Consider the following 24,302-nt stretch of genomic DNA (forward strand, 5'->3'; position numbering starts at 1 on the left):
TCCCAACATGTCGTCGGGAATATTTGGCAAGTAATCTTTCCCCGTTTGCCACTAAGACAAAAAAATAAAAAGGAAATCAGTAAATTATTACCGACAACACTCCGATGATACGTCGTCGAGATAGGTTTGGTAAAAAAAAAAGCGGCGAAGAGTCTGACAATGAAGTGAATTTTTGTCACTTTACGGTATTTATTCTGACGACACAAGTCATCGAGAAAAACGTCATCGAAAATCTTTGCTTGTAGAGTTTAATTAATTAACTAGTAATCAATTACAATCTCAAAAAATCTCAAATAATATGCTCAAAAAGCTAGATTTTATAGTTCACCAAAAACTTTGATGAACATGACGGCAAGGATAAACGATAAAAACAAACTTGAATAATCAGATGGTGACGCTAAATATTAAACAAGTTCCTGTCTTTTGTTAACTTTTTGTTTGCGGAATAATAAATGACACGCGAATTTGTGACCAAATGATGGTAACTTATTCCACAAGCAAACACATTCATAACACCCTTATTATTCGGTTCCCATTATCCTTCCACTCCTGCCGTTCAAATATATCCCACTGTAGGCCACAACATGATCCATTTATTTTGATTTATTATTACTATTAATTAATTTTAATTATTATTTTACAAATATCATATGTCGATCACTTGAGACTTGCAATGATTCATTGTATTATTTTTATTATTATTATACGATATTATATTATACAATATTCTAGTATTGGAATATTATAATTAGCTAAACTTTATACTATTTATATATCCTAGGATACCTGGCTCCCCGTGGTCAAGCTGCTTCATTTCTGTGCCCCCAAAGAGTGCATGCATGAGTGTCCATGAATTCACAAGACAACTTAAATGAGTACACATGTTAAGTTGCTTCCTCCAATTTAAACACTTTGACTTTATTTATTTTGACTCCCCCACCAATTTTGACTTTTTTATGTACCATATATCCGTTGCTACATCACAATTCAAACGATACATCATCAAACCACACTCTACTTTTCTCTATCTTCTTTCAGTCACAAAATACTACAGCAGCTAGTACGTACTTGTCGCTAGTACTCGTTGCAATAGATCTTTTTGAACGAGCTCCAAATTCATTTTATCCCTGTTTGTTGCTCTATATGTACGTGCCTTCTTTATACTTTCGATTAATTATTTATGATCCTTTTGAGTTTGGTTAACATGTAACGCTTAAGCTTAAGAATATTGCAGTTGATGAGATGATTATGTGTAGTTTTTTCCGTTTATATATATATATATATATATATATATATATATATATATATATATATATATATATATATATATATATATATATATATATATATATATATATATATATATTTGATCACTAGAAACATGCTTGCAGTATAAGAGCTAGGCTACTATTAAAAAGCTAGTAAGATATAACTCATGCTTGTATGCTTATGTTTAGGTGTCACTTATCTCTAATGCTAAATGCTTTTATAACCTGCTTATATATGTTTTCTTACTCGTCACATATTATATGTAGATGTAGACTCAGTTTCAAAGAGAAACATTGCACGTACTTTGAGCTTAATTTGCCATTTATCCATGATTAATTATATGTTTGCTAGCTTCCTAGTTATGCCCGTTACTCTATCGAATTGAAGTCGTCACTATAATACCTATGAGTTCTTCAATTCAAGATTGGTAAACGGTTAGTTATAACTCCTTATCAATGCTGACAGGCTATAAGACCATTCAATACGGGTGTGGGTCATGTGGGTGTTTTCAGCCTACGTGGAGAAGCAAATATGTCAGAACGCCCCTAGGGTGTGTTTTTCACAAATCTTTTTGGGGGTTAATCACAAAGGCAACGTTAACAGAAAAAACTAGGCGCCCATCATTATCATTATTATATAATTATTTTATTATTTTTTTTTCACTCAACTAGCAATTTTATTTTAGCACATCACCGCAATATTTTATGAGTCCTCTTTCAAAAACATTTCTAGTTCATATAAAAAATTAACATTACCACATAACAATCATCCCCAAACTAATCTCCACAACCACTCTACTTCACAGTCAACAAAGTTGAGGGGTCTAACACAAATTATATACTCCATTTAACCCTTCCATATTTATTATTTCCAGTGTTAGAACTTATATATTGTTGTGTATTGTGATAGTGTATGATATTAAACCAATACATACACACATACCTCAACTCCAATACCCGCTATTTCTTACCATTCTACACATCACTCCAATACCGACCATATATATCTCAAACACCTTATTTCATAATCCATGCTTTAACCTTTTGATTATACCAAATATACAATCAAGATCGACTACACTCAACCTTTGGCTCATTTACACACAACCCTTCACCCTTGTTATTACCTAGTAATCTGAACCCAAAACTATGACATACATTACGTATGTACAAACTTGATGGTTATACAACATATATACGAAAAATGAATCAAACTTATATATGAATTAGTAGTAGTAGATTTTTGTAAATTTATTTTAAGTATCAACATTTTATTGGAAAATTTTGTGATGTATAACTTCTACATCTACATCTACTTCTACTTCTAGGTGCAAATGTATTTTCATCGGTGTTAAAAAGATAAAAACAATATCTATGTAGAATGATTAAGTAAAGCCGAACGATTTACTCTAAACATATGAAACCTTTCATTATTGTTTTTGGATGATTACTTATAGGACAAGTGTACATTTTTAAACATCGTTAAAAGAAAATTGATAATTTCGCTATCCCTTCAAAGGAAAGTTCTGTTGATTGATTTGTTTGCATAAACATCAAGCATTCTTTGGATCACTTTCTCAATCAAAACCTATATATGTGGGAGGTAAGCTTTATATGCAAGCATACTACATTGCCTTTTTGTAAAACCTAAAAGGGCCAATATGTTCTAAAGCTTGGCAATAACATTTCTAAACACAGAAACCCTAGTCTACAATATCAACATGATCATCACTTAAATCATTGCACTTTTTGTGTCTTTTTTATTTTTATTTTTTTATTTCTCTCTCTTTCCCATGTCTTACACTACAAGTTTGTTTTCACATTTTAATCATTAGAAACTAGTGAGGGTTGATCTTTTGTTAATTACCAAATCCTTTTTCTTACATCGAGTTGTTAGAAATAGGAGGGTTGATCTTTTGTTAATCATTACACTTTCACTACTACATATTACAAGAAGTTTCTACATAATGGGCTATAATCTTGATCCAAAATATTTGTATACTTGCAAGCCCAAATCCAAAACAAATAGCCCACAATCAAGTTTAGTTTCCAACACGAGTAACTATTAGTTTTTACCAAGACGCCATATGTCACCACAAGAAACTTTTTCCCCGCACGCCGCATTTCGAATGACATTATGTCGACTGATAAAGGCCCACTACATGACAAGAAAATTGTTTTTTTGTTATGCTTTTCTACAAAATTTGACTGGGACTTTTACGAACAACATATGTCATTCGTAAAGGGGTATTAAATTTTTTAAATTCTTCCGTGAAAATAATTCTCGAAAAAATGCATTTTCCCTATATGGACAATATGTTGTCCGAGTTAGGCATCGGGAAAGGGTCAGTTTTTTGTAGTGTGCATCACTTTCTTGCATGATCAGATAAATCAGTTTCTTAATTAATTATGCAATATAAAAGCAAAAAATTATCAATCATGATCATTGTTATATATTGACAATTTTAGATCATGTACATAGAAACTGAAGCAATACTATACGATATGAACTTCTTGTAAATTAAATTTAAAATTTTATTAAAGCAAGAAGATTGAGAAACATAAACAGCGCAATCATAAGGCTGCAAGATTTATATATATATAGGCATCATAATATATAAAGCCTATTTACATACACTATATAACAGATGATGTTGTACGTGATCCCAAGTAATAATATGATGACACACAATACACTCGATCCCATCCTTACAATTAATATACCCGTCAATCTGTAATCAACTTACGTGATTACGTACGGGGAATATAGTCTTAGCAGGTATAAATGTTAATAAGGTTACATATATATAGCACCGGTAGATCTTTATTATGTACAACAATTGAAGGTTTCTTCTATGTTTTCAATTAATTATTTATTTCCACATATCAATGTGACTGCTGGAGATATTATTTGAGGCATCTTCATGCAATATTGTCGATATTTCGTGTTCTTGCATGTTCAAATCTCTACCAAGCTCAGAATTTGATTGTTCATTATCATCGTGTGACTGGAATATGGGACTGTTTTCTTCAATATTTGGGTAATGATTTTCTTTAGTTAAAATATCACCTTGGCTAAGTAATTGTGATGCGACAAACTTGTCAAGAACTCGCCAATCTGTCACATGATTATTGACATTTTGATCTTGATCACTAATTTGATGAATAATATTGTTGTTTCTTTGTTCTTGTGTGAGTGAAGATGATTGATAGTTGATATTCCCACCTTGGTTTATGTTAATACCATAAATGGGCATGGAAGAATTACATGTAGGAAGCAGTTTTGGACTCTCTAAAAGTGGCAGTTGCAGGAAATGATCAGGGGTAATCTGGTAATTTTTCAGCTGGTCTAGCTCTTTCTTGCAGGAACCATAAGGATACTGATAGCCATGGTTAACCAAGGGAGATTGAGAGTTGCAATGGTTTGGTGAATCAATTTCTGGCATGAATGAGGCTCTATCATCGTACCAATTTGGCGATTCATGCTCATGTGCTCTTCTCATTGTAGGTAGTCTTTTCTTGAACACCCTACATACCACCCACCCTTCTTCCTGTTTTTATATCAACAAGATTAATCAAATTTATTTTAGGTTATTAGATGTAAACCATGGTTGTAAAACTTGCAAGTCGGTTGGGACCTTGATGTAGGAACTAATAGGCCAAGTCAAAGACTAGTTGACGTTGACCAACTTTATTTTTTCTATTTTGTCCTACTTTGACAAATTTTGACCGAATATATCTAACTTTGACCGACTAAACTGGATTGTTAACAACTTTGATCAAATAAATCGGCCAAGTCGTTATAATCATCAAAGTTTTAGTAACAATTACGAACGTCTACTTACTTGAGTTGTGGTTGCATTTTCGTCTGATTCAAGTCGATATTCGTGCATTATCCAATCAGATTTTTGTCCATTAGGAGCCCTACCTCTATAAAAGACCAATGTCTTTCTCATCCCAACTAATTCATTCTTGGAGTAAATTGCCTTATCCCTTCCGGTAGCCTTCCAAAATCCGGCTGATGTAGCTCTGTTCGTTCGAGTGCCAGTTGGATATTTCTTATCTTTATGACTAAAGAAGTACCATTCGTTTTGTTCTTCGGTACCCAACCTACATAATTCTGTTTAATCTTTATGCATTAGAAATTAATGAGCTAGGAATGACGTATTTAGGATTATTTACTAGCGAGTGAAAAGTATAAACGAGAACCACACATTGAATGGAATTTTATTATACAATGAAGGTAGTACCTATAAGATCCCATGGCTCGATTTTGTAAAGATCAACATCTCTAATGACATCTAGGTCAATTCTTCTTGAGTTGATCTTTTTTCGAAGGTAATAATCAACAAGTTCTTCATCTGTGGGGTGGAATCGAAATCCAGGAGGTACATGTGAAAAAGTGTTCATTTTTCCTAGTAATTTTTTATGACGCCGGAATCTGCAATCCATACTAATCTTAGATGATCAATTTGTTTTCAGGACTAAAATTACTGCAAAAGAAGACATGTATGAATTCCGATTCGTTCAAGATGTAAACTCAAGATTTATTCATCTATTGATCTATGTTTTTCGACTATGATATTGTGATTCTCATTCTATCAAGTGTTTGTACTGTTAGTGCATTATCATTTATCAGTACTATTCATATTATCAGTTACATAACACTAATTATTGATGTACATATATAAAAGACAATCTTAATGAATATTTGCAATTATATTTGTTCAAAACTTTTTTACATTCAATCAATTTGAAGCATTTCTAGACTCGATCAGCGCGGCTAGTGCAATCGAGTGATAAACTAATTTGTTAGTTAACTCGATCGTCCAATGTATTTTTAAAGGGCAAAACCAAGTGAAAGGTAAAAGAGAGGAAGACAAATCATTGTTCCTTAAATATTAGAATCAAAATGGTTGATAGTTAACATAAAATATGACAATTTTTCTCCTAGTGTCTTGCTAGGGGTTTTTAATAAAATTTCGGTTGTTCGAAAAACTAATATGAATTATCCGTTAGATTGAATTTTACCTTGTGTTTGTAGAAAATCTATGCAAAGTTAAACCTTGTTTTGAACAAATGAACTCAAAACAATATAATCTCATGATGAGTATTAATTAATACCAATCCCTATGAATATTGAAGGTCTTGCATATGATCATAGATGACATATCTTAATTAGTTAAAATTCATCATCAGTCTAGGGCAAGAGATAAAACTATCTACAGAAGATGATCTAAGTAGTAAGAATGATACGGAGTATATACATATAATTTATACATATACATACAAGATTAAAGTACAATAGAAATTAAGATATGCTTTTTTATAAAAAAAAAATGATCAAACATAACTAGCAAATATACTTATTATCCTATTCAATCAACACATATAAATTTATGTTATACTGTCTTTACAATGAGTTGAAGGTCATAACAATGTACAGCTTGGTTTTTAAGAAGTGCAATTAAATGTTGTTCGAAAAGAACAAGCGCAGTGAAGTTATAGAGATCGAACTTACAGTATGTGATCAATAATTAAATAGGACTTTTACCTACAATTTTTGTATTTTGTGATTTTTAAATGATCACAAATGCACTGCAAAGTTCATCAATTCTTCATTGATGAAAAACTAGAGTGTTACGGTTGATATACATTTTATTGGGGGTGTAATAATCGAAGAAAACTCGTAATTCTAGTAGACAAACACATATATGTAGCACTAATTTGTGTTTATTCTGCTCTTTTACAGTAGTAGCAGTTAATATTTTATGTAGTATTTTTGCTCAAATACACCATGAGCCCAATGTATATCAATCATTATGTAATTAATTAACAATATATCATGAAATGAATCAAGAAGTGATAAAATACTTCAATACCAATGATTTTGATCCTGAAAAGTACCAAGTAGTAATCAAGCGATCTCCTTTGATTTAACAAAAAAAGCTCTCCCAAATTAAGATGTGATCTTGATGAAGATAAGTAGTTAAGTTTTGTTATTGATATGAAGTTGGGTTGTTCCGAACATGCAGGAAGAATTTGAGGATGAATCAAAGACAAAAAGACAAGAAGAAGAAGATTGAGGTTGTCTGATCTTGGGAATTGAAGCCATGGTCAAGCATTAAATCCAAGTGTAAAAAGAAGCTAAAAAGGAAAAGATGAAGAGGGTCCAATAGGAGAATGGCAGAGAAATAAGGTTAAATAGGACAAAAGCAACAACAAGAAGAAGAAATATTTTTACTATAAAAATATAAAATATTTAAATTTAATATTCTCTCCGTCTCATCTTAAATGTACACATTTCCATTTTGGAATGTCCCATTTCAAGTGTCGACTTGAAATTTCAACCAATCAAAATGGATTATTTTGAAGAGAGATGATTTCTTATTGGTGGAGAATATAGTTAGTGAGATTTCCTAAAACCCGTATGCAAAAAGTAAGTGCACACTTATGGTGGGACAGAAAGAGTATATAAACAAATACTTAACCATCTCAACATATATAATACTTTTAACTACAAATATATAAATATAATACACAAATACTTAACCATCTCAACATATATAGTCAGTCTCGTGATCGTGATTAAGGTTTATTAATTCTCATAAGACGTTTTAGTTTCAAATTTTACTAGCATTATATATTTGGGTGGCTAGGAAATCATTTAGTAATATAATCGCTCAATTGATATAAATAAAAAATCATTATCGTCTAATCGTTTTATTAAGATATCATAGTAGTTAATGTTATGACATTCTCATAATATATATTCCATGTCTAAACATTATTGACATCGTATCTTGAATGACTTGAAAATGGGCAAAAATGTTCACAAAATAACTCTCTTATGATATGTCCAATAATTGAACTAATTGTCCTCCTCAGGTAATATGAATAGAGGAAACATTAACCTTGTGTTGTAACTCATATGGTAGTGACATGCTTCTCTTAACGACATGTCAGGACTTCTGACTCTCGTGGGGTGCAGCAATACACACAAGGTTGCCTCTTTACCCTTGAATTTCACCTAAGAGTGTCTTCCGCATATCACGTTGCAGGGGCAATGGGGGAGGGGGTTTTAACGCTCATGCCATCGGATTGTGTCGGGTTTCTTTCTAGGCAGCAGTTGAAGGCTGGTTATGCAACTGCAGGAGATGAACGCGTGGGTGATTAAGTCTCTCTGTGTGATCTCGTACTGCTATCAAGAAAAAAATAAAGAAAACTTTTTCTGTTTAATTATCTATGAATTATTTATTATGAAAGGGGAAGTGATTCGTACACTACCAGTTTTTAGCCGTACACTACTAAACATGCATTATGATATTGTACTGTACAATACTATAAAGCATGTTTAGTGGTGTATGGCTAAAAATTAGTGGTGTACGAATCATCACCCATTATGAAAGATAAACAACAAAAAACCCTAATGATGAAGGATGATGGCACATGGAGAGAGAGTATATAAATGTTTGTATGATAAAAAGTGTAAGGTGTCTTTGTCTTTCACTGTCGGAATAGGGCTAAATTGGTGGGCAAGATTTTTTGGCGCTAAATCTATATGCCACCCACCAGCCACTGACTATGACCCTAACCGTGTCATATATTCAGTTTTTTGGGTCTTTTTCTTGTTTTTTTTTTTTTTTTTTTTTCTTTTTTACAAAATGTGCAATTTACGTTTGATCAAGAAGTTTGAATCACTTTTTTTTTTTTTTTTTTTTTTTTTTTTTTTTTTTTTTTTTATCTTTGATCATAAAATCGAAGCTACCGATTAAAAGGGCCAGCGGCAATAAGTTACTCTAAAGATTGTGATTTCGATCATTGTTCTAGCCGTATAGACATGACCTTCTAACAGTTTAAGTATAAGATTGAGCATTGGTACTCCATGAACGATTCGATAATATTGCTTTACGTATGCTCATCATTATATTATATATACGATTAGGCGATAGATGGGGCATTCAAGAAGATGATTTATGATCCCTTTAGAAATAAAGCCCTAAAAGATAGATATAGCTAGAGGACACAAACTATAAATGTCCACTAAAATTGAATACGGAGTATAAATTTTCTTTCTTTAGCTTTGCCCTCTCTCTCAGTGTGTGTGTGTGTGTAATTTTTAATATTATATTGAATATGAATATAAATACGAATACAATGGGGCCAAATAAGAGAAATGTTATCCCTACATCAACAAGAACCATTTCTTGTTAATTACTACTGGTATAAAATCCAATTGGGTCCAGATTTTGTATCACATGTACAGCATACCCATTACTTGAAAGTTGACTTTTAACTACTTGTGAACCCCCACCACTACCTCCCAATACTTGTAACACATTTGTAGTCTACTATCAAATTTATAAACCTTAAAAATCATACGTATGTATTCGAATTGAATCCATATATGTAAAACCTTCGAAACGGTCATGAGATCACTCGCATACATCTTAAAAAAAAAAAAAAACTGCTCTTATCGGTTAGCCTTAATAAGAAAAACTTAATCCGTTTATATGTGATTTGTTACAACATTTTGAATGAATCTCGTATAATAGATCTAATAATCACTATGTCGGGGAAGGTAATATCTTTATCATATTTTTGATAAATTCACTATAATGTGCATTAACAAATTATAGAGTACAATTTATTAATGAATTTTATAATGATTTTTTTAAACTAAAAAAGAAAGATAAGTAAATTTATTATCCCTTCTTTAAAACGGCTCTCCTGTTACAAGTTGATTATTGATTATTGCACTTATTTTGAAACAAAAAGGATAATGCATAAGTAAGTTTAATTAACAATTTTCTTTTCTTTATTTTAATTTTTTTTAAAGCAGTTTAATTAACTATTTTGAACTTATTTGTGGTCAACCCTTTATGGGCATTTTTTTACTAAAAAGAAACTGATGAGGGGTCTCAATAAATAACTATATATCATTCTTTTGTTCTAATTTTAATAAATTAGATGAGTCCATGTAGAGAAGATAAGTAGTAAATGGAATTTGGTAGTTTGTCTCTTCGGGTTAATAATTAAGCCCCAATGATTTACATTTTACAATTGTTAACACACTTTAATTATTTGTTATGGTAAATCATGCTTATTGCACCCTCTAGTGAACTTTTAGCTTCTAGACATTCTATTATTTCGAATCCTATTTTTTGATTAAATTAATTACTTTATTTATTAAACCTGCCAAATGGGCCCGAATTAATCGCTGTATTAGAGCCCACCTTTTTCATTATTGTATGCTAAAATATAACTCAACTTACGAAAAGATCCATAATAGTTTGGAGTTGACTACACGGTTTGCTACTTCTCACAATATCAGGTTTTGGCTACTTAGACCATTCTTTATTATTGATACAGTGTTGTGAAATTGTAGGAAGGAAATTATGCTGACGTAGGAGTGTTGTAAGTATAGGACAATGTATGTGTTTTCTTGTATTTCACAATAACATATCGTTACATATATAGCCTACAGGATGTGTATAAAACACATATATACAATGCTATAACTAAGGATATATGATATGAACAAATAATAAAAAATATTGACTATAACAACTATCCATATTAATATTAATATGGAGGATAATTGCAATCGAAGATTACATAGTATCCTTGACACACCCTCTCAAGATGGACGATCGTGAAGATAGACCAATCTTGGACATAAGCTTGAGAAAAGCAGGTTGACCAAGAGGCTTCGTAAGTGGATCTGCAAGCTGATCTCCAATTGCACCATGAGTAACCCGCAATGTACCCAACTGAACTTGTTCTCTGATAAAGTGATAGACAATAGCAAGATGCTTCATACGAGAATGGAAAACGGGATTTGCACTTAGTAGACTAGCACCCTAAATTATCAAAATAAATAATTGGTACTCGAGAAGGAGGTGTTACACCCATTTCTCGAAGCAAGTTGCACATCCTTAATAACTCGAATGCGGTAGCAACAACAGCTTTATATTCCGCTTCTGTAGAAGACTGAGAGATGAAGCGTTGCTTCTTTGAGGTCCAACTGACTGGATTGCGACCAAGAAAGACCACATTCCCCAAGGTAGAACGATAGTTGTCTCGATCACCTTCCCCATCTGCGTCAGAAAAAGCATGTAATGTGAGAGGAGAATGCTGATGGTAAGTAAAACCATTATCCAAAGAACCCGCAATATACCGAAGAAACCGTTTTAAGGCAACCCAATGATCACTACGCGGTGCATGCATGAACTGAGATAATCGATTAACAGCGAATGCTAAATCCGGATGTGTAAGAGTAAGGTATTGTGAACTAACCAAAGCCCGATACTCTGTAGGATTCGGAATAAGTGAGCCTGAGGTTGCACACAACAAACAGTTAGAAGCCATAAGTATTGTAACGGGTTTAGCGTGTAACATGCTAGCGCGTTCAAGCACATCAACAAAGTACTTTCGCTGACTGAGAAACAAACCATTCGCAAAAGGAAGGGAAATTGGCCAGAATACACCTTTTTAAAGTTTTAAAAGAAAATACGCTTTTTAAAAAAAAATTGTCAATATACACTATTGGGTAGACCAAAGTGTTGGTCGACCACCATATATCTTGGTTGATCACCTCATTTTTCAAGGTGGTCGACCAAGCTTCATTGAGTCCTCGGTCGACTACCATGTAAACATGGTCGACTACCTCCTATTTTTTCATGATCGACTACCCCACAAAAAAACAACGAGGGCGACTCTAAATATGGTCGACTACCCATATATAACACCTGACTTTTTTTTATATATTAATAAAAAATAACAGAAAGAAATGGAATCAGTGTATTTCATCTTCATCATCATCAAACATAGAAGTTCCAAGGCATATTATTGTTATTAGTTAATGCAACTACCATTTGTCATCATTTACAATACATTATTCAATGAATCCAAAATCTTCATTTAAATAAATTAAACTAAAATAAAAACAACATAAAGTATATAAAACTCGATCAGGATTCAGGAGCTGCATAAACCAAACAGTGACTTCATCATTTTCCAACCAATATGCTGGTTTCCAAAATAGTCGACCATATTTAGGGTCGCCCGCGTTATTTTTTGTTGGGGTAGTCGACCATGAAAAAATGGGAGGTAGTCGACCATGTTTACATGGTAGTTGACCGGAGACTCAATGAAGCTTGGTCAACCACCTTGAAAAATGAGGTGGTCGACCAACATTTTGGTCTACCCAATGGTGTATATTGGCAATTTTTTTTAAAAAAGTGTATTTTCTTTGAAAACTTTTTTAAAAAGTGTATTTTGGTCAATTCCCCCAAAAGGAACCACTTCCACACCCAAAAAATAGGAGAGATTACCAAGATCTTTAAGAGGAAACTTGGTAGCTAAGCATTCAATAAACTCATTCAAAATCTCAACATACACAATCAAATAAATAGGTGCTTCACGTGTATAATTAATAAAGACCGACTTATCCAAAACTGAACGTGTGAATCCATAACTCACTAAGTATGTACCAAGCTCATTATACCATGCACGGGGAGCTTGTTTGAGACCATAAATTGCCTTTTTAAGCTTACACACATGCGATGGGAAGTGAGTATCAGTAAACCCCTGAGGTTGCTCCATGTAGACAGTTTCCTGTAAAGTGCCATGAAGAAACGCGTTATTAATATCAAGTTGTCTAAGAGACCAGTTGTTGGTTACCACAAGGTTAAGTAGAGTATGTATAGTAGCATGATTTACGACATGACTGAAGGTTTTAGTATAGTCTACACTGGGTCATTGTTGAAAACTTTTTGCAACTAAGTGAGCATTATAACGTTCAATAGATCCATCCGATTTTTATTTGATTCGGAATACCCATTTACACTTGACAGCTTTATAAGAAGAACTAAACGAAACAAGATCCCATGTGTGAAGCTTATCAAGGGATTTAAATTCAGTTTTCATGGCAAGTGTCCATGCATGATCATTAAGGACCTGCTTAATTATAGTTAGCTCAGTAGATCTTGATTGAATGGTAGTTGGGTGATCATACTTTGGAAATGGCTTATAGACATTAGTCTTAGAACGTGTGGTGATGGATGGAGGTGGTGGACCACTAGAAGTGGTAGGTTCAGTAGCAAGCGAGGGAGTAGGAGCAATAGTGGTGGTAGTTTCGGTTGTGGTGGTAGTAGGCAGAGGGTCAGTGGTGGTGGTAGTTTCGGTGGTGGTGGTAGTAGGTAGAGGGTATATGACAGATGGTGGTGATGGTGATGGTAAAGATGAAGAGGGCGTAGAAACACTAGTGACAACAGAAACATTAACATGGCATCAGGAATAAGAGGATGGACTAGGCGGGTGAGAAACAGTGGACGTTAGACGTGTGATCAATCCTAAATCAAGTTATCACTTAATTAAGGATTGAGTGCAATAATAAGATGGAGGATGGGATGTTTGATGATTATTTTGGGCCCCGATGATCGTCTTTCACTTTAACAATCAAGTGATCAACCACCCCGACCCGGTCTTGATTGTCAATTAGCAAGATTCACCTTAGCGCAATGTAGAAATCCCTTGGGCAAAATCACAAGTGAAAATCACGAAGGCTAGAGCAAATGGCAGAGAATCAACAACCTATAAATGAGAGGCCATGCTCTCTATTTATAGTATTCGAAATATCCGCAGTCTGCGGATTGCTTAATTATTCCGCGGAAACTTAGCGAAATGACCCGCAGTCTTTTATTAGCGCGGAAACTGACCCGCTATCTTTATTTTAAGCGAATATTCCAAACCTTTTGGCCATAACTCGCATAGCTTCTGCTTCTAGCCCTTAGCTAATAAAATATACATATACAATGCTATGTATATGATCAAGTCCCCCCAGTTTATTATTATACATTTTGCGAAGTAAATGTATCATGATAAACTCTAAAAATTCACGGTTAACTTGACCATTATCCGCATTGAAACATTTTTCGCTTTGCCTTTGTTACCATTATAGCAAACAAAGTTACCGTTTTTGTCGAAAATATTACCGTTTGAATTATCACAACGGATAATTAACACAATCAATTGCTTCGCCTATATATATTGTGATTCAAAATCACAAATTCCCTACTCGCTTCTCTAAGATACTACGCAATTACTCAATTTTTCAATCAATCTTTACCACTTTACACATTACTTGCAACTCTTTTCCAATTGAAAATGAAGATTGACAAAGTGGATAGTAAGGCTGACCCAAAGGCACTAATTAATAGGCTATTAACAAGCTCGGAATCCAAGTCAGCTGCAACTTCCGAAAAAGGAACCAAATAAGAGAAGCAAACAATTCCAATTGTCGATCTAACATCTAAATCTCCCCCATTGAAACCTAGTTCCACGAAATGATCGTACCAAACGTTGCCATCATCTCAAAGCAAAAAAGTCAAACAACATGATGCCCCCTTTCACGATAATCCGATTACATCGGAGTATGAAGGGGACCAGCAAACTGGTTCAAACGTGATTTCATATTTATATTACTTACTTCATTTTTATGTTGCCAGTTTATTAATCGCATTGTTTTGTAGGGGGTTCGCAATTCAATCCAATTTTTCCAAGTCCACACACTGCGGAGAAAATCACTGAATTATTCCGTACTCCACTGGACTCTTACGGTGTGAGAATTGATGGCTTGTCGGGATATACTTACGCTTCTTCTACTGCAGCACTGGATCAGTGCCAACAAATGAAGTTGGCAATTCCAGGCGAACTCCGCCGTGAATTCTCGAAGCTTTCTGCACTTGATGCGCATAACAGCTTTGTTCAGAACTTCTATATGTGTTTTAATTCGGCGTATGATATGATATGCCGTCAAGAACAAATTTTCAATGTTTTTGAGGCTGAACAGTTGAAGTACAACGCTGAGAAGATCAAGGCTGAAGACAGCGAAAAATGCTGTGTTGATCTCTCCTATGAACTCACTGCGGCAAAAACCGCGGTGGATGACTTGAAACTGCAAGTTTCTGCTGCAGCTAAGAAAGAAAACAACTTTCAGGCCACCATTAAAGCACTGTCGGAGAATGTGGCGAAGCTAACGACAGAGCGGGACAACGCTCTTGCTTCTAAAGCTTCTGCGGAGCTTAAGTTCACTAAGCTCCGCCAACATCTCCCCGAACTGGCTAGAAAAATTCTCAACTCCAAGCCTGTTTCTACAAATTTTTCAGCATTCGCTGCCGCGTTAAAACTACGCGAGAGGGTAGAGTTCATGGATGAGATTGCCATCAACTGCCCATTGCCAGATCCGCTACCAACTGCAATAGCTGATCGCCTTTGCTCATTAGAAGAGGCGCAATTAGCATATTCTGTTGCTCAAAAAAGGCATAGCCGAAATTCCCATCCCTAAGATAACAGCAATAAGCGAGCAAGAGGATGTCACTGCAGATGACATCATCAAGCTTGACTTATCCAAAGAATAGAATTTCGCTTTGTATAACAGCGCGCAGCTGCCTCTGCGCTATTATTAATAAAATTTTCGCTATCCTTATATTTGCAAGTACTTTTATTTATATAGCGCTTTCATTAACAATATTCATAACACGGACTTGTCCTTTGCAATTTCCAACTTTTATTATCGTGCACATAATAAGTATGTACTTTTGCGAAACAATCTGTATGCGTATATATTTATACGTTATGAACCTTCTAAGTCCGTCGAAGCGATCCTTAGGCAATCAATTAGCATTGCGAAGCATCTAAGTATGACAATATCAAACACTTAGGATTTTGGATTCCTTTCGCAATAATCATTTTATGCGTAAGTGGACAATTTCATCACTTCGCAACTTAGCTTCCACGAAATATGCCAAAAATATGAAACAAAAAGACTACAGAAGTATTTCATAAACTTTGAGTCTTTCACAAACAAAATTTCGCATATTCGTACAAGTGTCTACTTTTTAAACTTTTACAACTGTGATCAAGACTTGCAAAAATTAAAAATAAAAACACGTAACAAGAATATCAAGCATAAGCCTTTCAACTAATTTCGCACTTTGCACATATATAACTCAGCCTTCATATGATTTTCGCAAAGTTATGCATAATATCGCTTTAATAAAGCAGCATGTCATGCATTGGGTAAAGTTCGCCCTTCCACATCTGCAAGCTTATATGAACCGGCCGCATTAACTGCCACAACTTGATAAGGACCCTCCCAGTTAGGTCCTAATTTTCCAAGTTTTTCCGCTCTACTTGCATCATTATTTCGCAACACCCATTCGCCAACATCAAATGACAAAGCACGCACTCTTTTGTTATAATACTTGGCAATTTGCTGTTTATTATTTGCCTCTCTGATAGCAGCCATTAACCTTCGCTCTTCAATGAAATTCAAATTCTCACCCAATGCATCATCGTCTGCTTCTTCTTCAAAGTTAGCGACTCTATGCGTTGGCATAAGAATTTCAGCGGGTATTACTGCCTCAGAGCCATAAACCAAACTAAAAGGTGTTTCCCCTATGCTTTTCTTGAAAGTAGTACGATGTGCCCACAACACATTGGGTAATTCATCTACCCAACCCGTTCGCTTTTCAAATAACCTCTTTTTAATACCGCTTACAATATCACGGTTGGTTACTTCGCATAAGTCATTAGCCTGTGGATGCGCCGCTGATGTAAACTTTTGTATTATATTCAAATCAGTGCACCATGTCTTAAAAGGATCTTTCGCTATTTGTGCACCATTATCGCTAACCAACTCACGCGGAATACCGAATCTGCAGACAATGCATTCCCACACAAAATTTCGCACTTGCACGCCATTGATAGTGCGAACCGCCTTAGCTTCAACCCATTTTGTAAAATAGTCAATTGCCATAATTAGAAACTTGACATTGCCAGGTCCTGTGGGGAATGGCCCTACAATGCCAATAGCCCATTTGTGAAATGGCCATGGCGAATTAATAGGAATCATATCATGCCTTGGCATCCGATTCTGCGGAGCATGTCTTTGGCAACTTTTACATCGCTTAACAATTTTTGCAACATCGCGATACAAGGATGGCCAAAAGTAACCCATGGCATAATTTTTGCCGCAATAGTTTTATAGCCTGAATGTAGTGCACAAGAACCGCTATGCACTTCTTCAACTATCATTTCTGCCTCAATTGGACCAACACATCGCATCATTGGACCGCAGTATGACTTGCGATATAAAATATCATTTTGAATGATATACATTGGTGCTCGCTCTCTTACTAGGCGAGCTTCGCGCTTATCACTTGGCAAAACATCACCGCGAATGTATTGCAGGATTGGTTCCATCCAATTTGGCTGTTCCTCTTCAACAGATGCAACCATTAAGTCGTTATCTATTGATTTGCTTGGCAATTCTTCAACCCAAACTTGTTTTTGAAAGTGCAAAAATGTTAGAGCAGCCAATTTACCCAAAGCATCCGCCTTCTTATTTTGGGTTCTTGGCACTTGCGCGAGTTCAAAATACTTAAACCGCTCTGCCAATTCTTTCAATAACTGCAAATATTTCTGCATTGAAGAATCATGTGCTTCGAAAGAACCATTAAACTGATTTGCTACTAACTGCGAATCTGTAAATGCCCGTAACTTAGTGATATTCATTTTTTGCGCAATATTTAAACCAGCAAGTAATGCTTCATACTCTGCTTCATTATTTGTGACATCAAAATTAAAACGCAATGCATACGTATGCTCTTCACCACTTGGGCTTGCCAAGACCAAACCCGCACCCGCGCCTTCTGTACACGAAGCTCCATCAGTAAACAAATCCCAAATTTCGTCAACCACTGGTTTTAATGCTGTTCGCTCATTAATCACCTCTAACTCCCCAGTCATTTCAGCGAGGTAATCCGCCAAAACCTGGCCCTTTACAGCGCTGCGCGGAAGGTAAGAAATTTGATAAGCACCTAACTCTACTGCCCACAACGCGAGTCTACCAGATATTTCTGGCTTTGTTAAGACTGGCTTGACCGGCATGTTAGTTAACACATGCACTGGATGTGACGACCCGGGAATTTCTGACTAAATTTAAACTTAATCTTTATACGTTTCCGACACGATAAGCAAAGCATGTAATGTTGAGTCTAGAAAATTTTGGAACTATGTTCATATAATCAATTGACTTTCGACTGTTCTCGACGATTCACGAACAATTAATTGTAAATAGATATGTGTGTATGTATATATAAATAATAATTCGAAATATAATTTGAAGTATTATATGTTGTTGTTATTAAAAATTAATAAAATAAAAAATAGGATATTATAATAATTATTATTTAAAATATATCTCTATATATATAAATAAAGTATATTAAAAATAAATATTAAATGATTGTAATACTCGTTTGATGTTTCGATTGATATTAAGCAAGTTAAATTCAAACTTATGTAATTTTAAAATAAACGGTGATACGAAAATGAGTTCTATAAAATTTAGGCTTATTAAAAATGTATTTAGGAACTATTTGTTAAGTTTTAACACTTTTTATATTTTACCCATAATTGAGAGGGACAGTTGATGTAATTTTTATTTAACAATTTAAGGATCGAATTTTATACCATAATGACCTAAATAAATAAATAAAGTTAACTTAAAAATATGGGATTTTTCTGAACATTTTTATCTGCTACTAATTTCACACGATACACAGCCTGTGCAAACTGTAGGTAGATTAAAAACAAAATATCCGATGGCTCACTGTTTTATTTTCATCCCACGTATGTTGTGATTTTATTAGTAATATAAAGATTGATTGATTGATTGCCTTTATTGACTTCTTGATTATTGTAAATATACATATATATTCATATGCAGATAACTAACCTACATGTATATCAAAAACTTTTCTTTCTTTCTTGAGTACCAATCACACCAAACCCATATCCCCACCACCATTTTTTTATATTGCTAATCGTTCAACTTGCACTAGTAAATGTTATTATCATACCACCAAGGCATTTGCCTGAGTGGTATCGCGGTGGTGGAGGTCCAGGGTTCGAACCTGGCTTCTGAATGACCAAATTAAACATGGACTGAAATAGGCTCCATTGAGGTCAGCCCAAAGGGAAGGTTTTACCGACCCGATCCGGGACTAAGGTTCGGCCCGCCTGCCCCTCTGGATGGTTTAAGGGTTCGGATCCCTGTGATCGTGGTTCGGGTTTCCTGCCCAAACGTGTGTGTGTGCAAATGATGACTAGGCTTCGGTCCGGACTGATGCAATCTTGCCGTTTAAAAAAAAATGTTATTATCATAATAAATTAACATATACATATGGAATGCATGATATCCCACCATCTTTTATATTATCATCTGTCAATAAGAGTACCCATATATATCTTGTTGTTTGCTCGATGGAAACCAACACCACTAATCTTCTTCTCGTTTCTCCATCTCTTCTCTCAATTGAAATGTCCCGTTCTTATTGATTAAAAACGTTCCATATTAATTGATTTCGTTGCTAGGCTTTGACCTCTATATGAGACATTTTTCAAAGACTGCATTCATTTTAAAACAAGCCATAACCTTTATTTCATCAATAAAGGTTTAAAAAGCTTTACGTAGATTATCAAATAATGATAATCTATAATATCCTGTTTACACACGACCATTACATAATGGTTTACAATACAAATATGTTACAACGAAATAAGTTTCTTGAATGCAGTTTTTACACAATATCATACAAGCATGGACTCCAAATCTCGTCCTTATTTAAGTATGCAACAGCGGAAGCTCTTAATAATCACCTGAGAATAAACATGCTTAAAACGTCAACAAAAATGTTGGTGAGTTATAGGTTTAACCTATATATTATCAAATCATAATAATAGACCACAAGATTTCATATTTCAATACACATCCCATACATAGAGATAAAAATTATTCATATGGTGAACACCTGGTAATCGACATTAACAAGATGCATATATAAGAATATCCCCATCATTCCGGGACACCCTTCAGATATGATATAAATTTCGAAGTACTAAAGCATCCGGTACTTTGGATGGCGTTTGTTAGGCCCAATAGATCTATCTTTAGGATTCGCGTCAATTAGGGTGTCCGTTCCCTAATTCTTAGATTACCAGACTTAATAAAAAGGGGCATATTCGATTTCGATAATTCAACCATAGAATGTAGTTTCACGTACTTGTGTCTATTTTGTAAATCATTTATAAAACCTGCATGTATTCTTATCCCAAAAATATTAGATTTTAAAAGTGGGACTATAACTCACTTTCACAGATTTTTTACTTCGTCGGGAAGTAAGACTTGGCCACTGGTCGATTCACGAACCTATAACAAATATGTACATATATATCAAAGTATGTTCAAAATATATTTACAACACTTTTAATACATTTTGATGTTTTAAGTTTATTAAGTCAGCTGTCCTCGTTAGTAACCTACAACTAGTTGTCCATAGTTAGATGTACAGAAATAAATCGATATATATTATCTTGAATCAATCCACGACCCAGTGTATACATATCTCAGTATTGATCACAACTCAAACTATATATATTTTGGAATCAACCTCAACCCTGTATAGCTAACTCCAACATTCACATATAGAGTGTCTATGGTTGTTCCGAAATATATATAGATGTGTCGACATGATAGGTCGAAACATTGTGTACGTGTGTATGGTATCTCAAGATTACATAATATACAATACAAGTTGATTAAGTTATGGTTGGAATAGATTTGTTACCAATTTTCACGTAGCTAAAATGAGAAAAATTATCCAATCTTGTTTTACCCATAACTTCTTCATTTTAAATCCGTTTTGAGTGAATCAAATTGCTATGATTTCATATTGAACTCTAATTTAAGAATCTAAACAGAAAAGTATAGGTTTATAGTCGGAAAATTAAGTTACATGTCAATTACTAAAGAGGTAGTCATTTCCGTCGAAAAAACGACATCTTGATGACCATTTTGGAAAACATACTTTCACTTTGAGTTTAACCATGATTTTTGGATATAGTTTCATGTTCATAAGAAAAATCATTTTCTCAAAAGAACAACTTTTAAATCAAAGTTTATCATTGTTTTTAATTAACTAACCCAAAACAGCCCACGGTGTTACTACGACGGTATATGTCCGGTTTTACGGTGTTCTTCGTGTTTCCAGATTTTAAATCATTAAGTTAGCATATCATATAGATATAGAACATGTGTTTAGTTGATTTTAAAAGTCATATTAGAAGGATTAACTTTTGTTTGTGAACAAATTTAGAATTAACTAAACTATGTTCTAGTGATTACAAGTTTAAACCTTCAAATAAGATAGCTTTATATGTATGAATCGAATGATGTTATGAACATCATTACTACCTCAAGTTTTGTGGATAAACCTATTGGAAAAGAGACAAATGGATCTAGCTTCAAAGGATCTTGGATGGCTTGAAAGTTCTTGAAGTAGAATCATGACACGAAAACAAGTTCAAGTAAGATTTCCACTCGAAATAAGATTGTTATAGTTATAGAAATTGAATCAAAGTTTGAATATAAGTATTACCTTGTATTATAAAGATATCTTACTGTAAATAAGAAAGATTTTTTGAGGTTGGATGATCACTCTACAAGATTGGAAGTAAGCTAGCAAACTTGGAAGTATTCTTGATTTTATGAAACTAGAACTTGTAGAATTTATGAAGAACACTTAAAACTTGAAGATAGAACTTGAGAGAGATCAATTAGATGAAGAAAATTGAAGAATGAAAGTGTTTGTAGGTGTTTTTGGTCGTTGGTGTATGGATTAGATATAAAGGATATGTAATTTTGTTTTCATGTAAATAAGTCATGAATGATTACTCATATTTTTGTAATTTTATGAGATATTTCATGCTAGTTGCCAAATGATGGTTCCCACATGTGTTAGGTAACTCACATGGGCTGCTAAGAGCTGATCATTGGAGTGTATATACCAATAGTACATACATCTAAAAGCTGTGTATTGTACGAGTACGAATACGGGTGCATACGAGTAAAATTGTTGATGAAACTGAACGAGGATGTAATTGTAAGCATTTTTGTTAAGTAGAAGTATTTTGATAAGTGTCTTGAAGTCTTTCAAAAGTGTATGAATACATATTAAAACACTACATGTATATACATTTTAACTGAGTCGTTAAGTCATCGTTAGTCGTTACATGTAAGTGTTGTTTTGAAACCTTTAGGTTAACGATCTTGTTAAATGTTGTTAACCCAATGTTTATAATATCAAATAAGATTTTAAATTATTATATTATCATGATATTATGATGTATGAATATCTCTTAATATGATATATATACATTAAATGTCGTTACAACGATAATCGTTACATATATGTCTCGTTTCAAAATCATTAAGTTAGTAGTCTTGTTTTTACATATGTAGTTCATTGTTAATATACTTAATGATATGTTTACTTATTATAATATCATGTTAACTATATATATATATATCCATATATATGTCATCATATAGTTTTTACAAGTTTTAACGTTCGTGAATCACCGGTCAACTTGGGTGGTCAATTGTCTATATGAATCCTATTTCAATTAATCAAGTGTTAACAAGTTTGATTGCTTAACATGTTGGAACACTTAATCATGTAAATAACAATTTTATTTAATATATATATAAACATGGAAAATTTCGGGTCACTACAGTACCTACCCGTTAAATAAATTTTGTCCCGAAATTTTAAGCAGTTGGAGGTGTTGACGTATCTTCTGGAAATAAATGCGGGTATTTCTTCTTCATCTGATCTTCTCATTCCTAGGTGAACTCGGGTCCTCTACGAGCATTCCATCGAACCTTAACAATTGGTATCTTGTTTTGCTTAAGTCTTTTAACCTCATGATCCATTATTTTGACGGGTTCTTCGATGAATTGAAGTTTTTCATTGATTTGGATTTCATCTAATGGAATAGTGAGATCTTCTTTAGCAAAACATTTCTTCAAATTCGAGACGTGGAAAGTGTTATGTACAGCCGCGAGTTGTTGAGGTAACTCAAGTCGGTAAGCTACTGGTCCGACACGATCAATAATCTTGAATGGTCCAATATACCTTGGATTTAATTTCCCTCGTTTACCAAATCGAACAACGCCTTTCCAAGGTGCAACTTTAAGCATGACCATCTCTCCAATTTCAAATTCTATATCTTTTCTTTTAATGTCAGCGTAGCTCTTTTGTCGACTTTGGGCGGTTTTCAACCGTTGTTGAATTTGGATGATCTTCTCGGTAGTTTCTTGTATTATCTCTGGACCCGTAATCTGTCTATCCCCCACTTCACTCCACCAAATCGGAGACCTGCACTTTCTACCATAAAGTGCTTCAAATGCCACCATCTTAATGCTTGAATGGTAGCTGTTGTTGTAGGAAAATTCTGCTAACGGTAGATGTCGATCCCAACTGTTTCTAAAATCAATAACACATGCTCGTAGCATGTCTTCAAGCGTTTGTATCGTCCTTTAACTCTGCCCATCAGTTTGTGGATGATAGGCAGTACTCATGTCTAGACGAGTTCCTAATGCTTGCTGTAATGTCTGCCAGAATCTTGAAATAAATCTGCCATCCCTATCAGAGATAATAGAGATTGGTATTCCATGTCTGGAGATGACTTCCTTCAAATACAGTCATGCTAACTTCTCCATCTTTTCATATTCTCTTATTGGCAGGAAGTGTGCTGATTTGGTGAGACGATCAACTATTACCCAAATAGTATCAAAACCACTTGCAGTCCTTGGCAATTTAGTGATGAAATCCATGGTAATATTTTCCCATTTCCATTCCAGGATTTTGGGTTGTTGAAGTAGACCTGATGGTTTCTGATGCTCAGCTTTGACCTTAGAACACGTCAAACATTCTCCTACGTATTTAGCAACATCGGCTTTCATACCCGGCTACCAAAAATGTTTCTTGAGATCCTTGTACATCTTCCCCGTTCCAGGATGTATTGAGTATCTGGTTTATGAGCTTCTCTAAGTACCATTTCTCTCATATCTCCAAATTTTGGTCCCCAAATCCTTTCAGCCCTATACTGGGTTCCGTCTTC

The 24,302-nt window shown here is 34.2% G+C and overlaps 3 protein-coding genes across 3 annotated transcripts; all 3 read right to left on the minus strand.

Annotated features, from left to right (window-relative positions):
* Positions 1-3,937: 3,937 nt before the first annotated feature.
* LOC139866809 (NAC domain-containing protein 7-like) lies at positions 3,938-5,678 on the minus strand. Its single transcript, XM_071855098.1, has 3 exons — positions 5,519-5,678; positions 5,114-5,388; positions 3,938-4,819 (listed from the first exon to the last, which is right to left on the minus strand). The coding sequence occupies exons 1-3, from the start codon at positions 5,676-5,678 to the stop codon at positions 4,142-4,144; spliced, it is 1,113 nt and encodes a 370-aa protein (XP_071711199.1). The 3' UTR covers positions 3,938-4,141.
* A 10,663-nt stretch (positions 5,679-16,341) lies between these two features.
* Positions 16,342-17,036, minus strand: LOC139869056 (uncharacterized). Its single transcript, XM_071857386.1, has 2 exons — positions 16,977-17,036; positions 16,342-16,893 (listed from the first exon to the last, which is right to left on the minus strand). The coding sequence occupies exons 1-2, from the start codon at positions 17,034-17,036 to the stop codon at positions 16,342-16,344; spliced, it is 612 nt and encodes a 203-aa protein (XP_071713487.1).
* Positions 17,037-17,183: 147 nt separating this feature from the next.
* On the minus strand, positions 17,184-18,224 carry LOC139869058 (uncharacterized). The gene has a single exon (XM_071857387.1). The coding sequence runs from the start codon at positions 18,222-18,224 to the stop codon at positions 17,184-17,186; it is 1,041 nt and encodes a 346-aa protein (XP_071713488.1).
* Between the last annotated feature and the right edge of the window lie 6,078 nt (positions 18,225-24,302).

This window comes from Rutidosis leptorrhynchoides, chromosome 9, assembly GCF_046630445.1.
Source record: "Rutidosis leptorrhynchoides isolate AG116_Rl617_1_P2 chromosome 9, CSIRO_AGI_Rlap_v1, whole genome shotgun sequence".
Classification (NCBI taxonomy): Eukaryota; Viridiplantae; Streptophyta; class Magnoliopsida; order Asterales; family Asteraceae; genus Rutidosis; species Rutidosis leptorrhynchoides.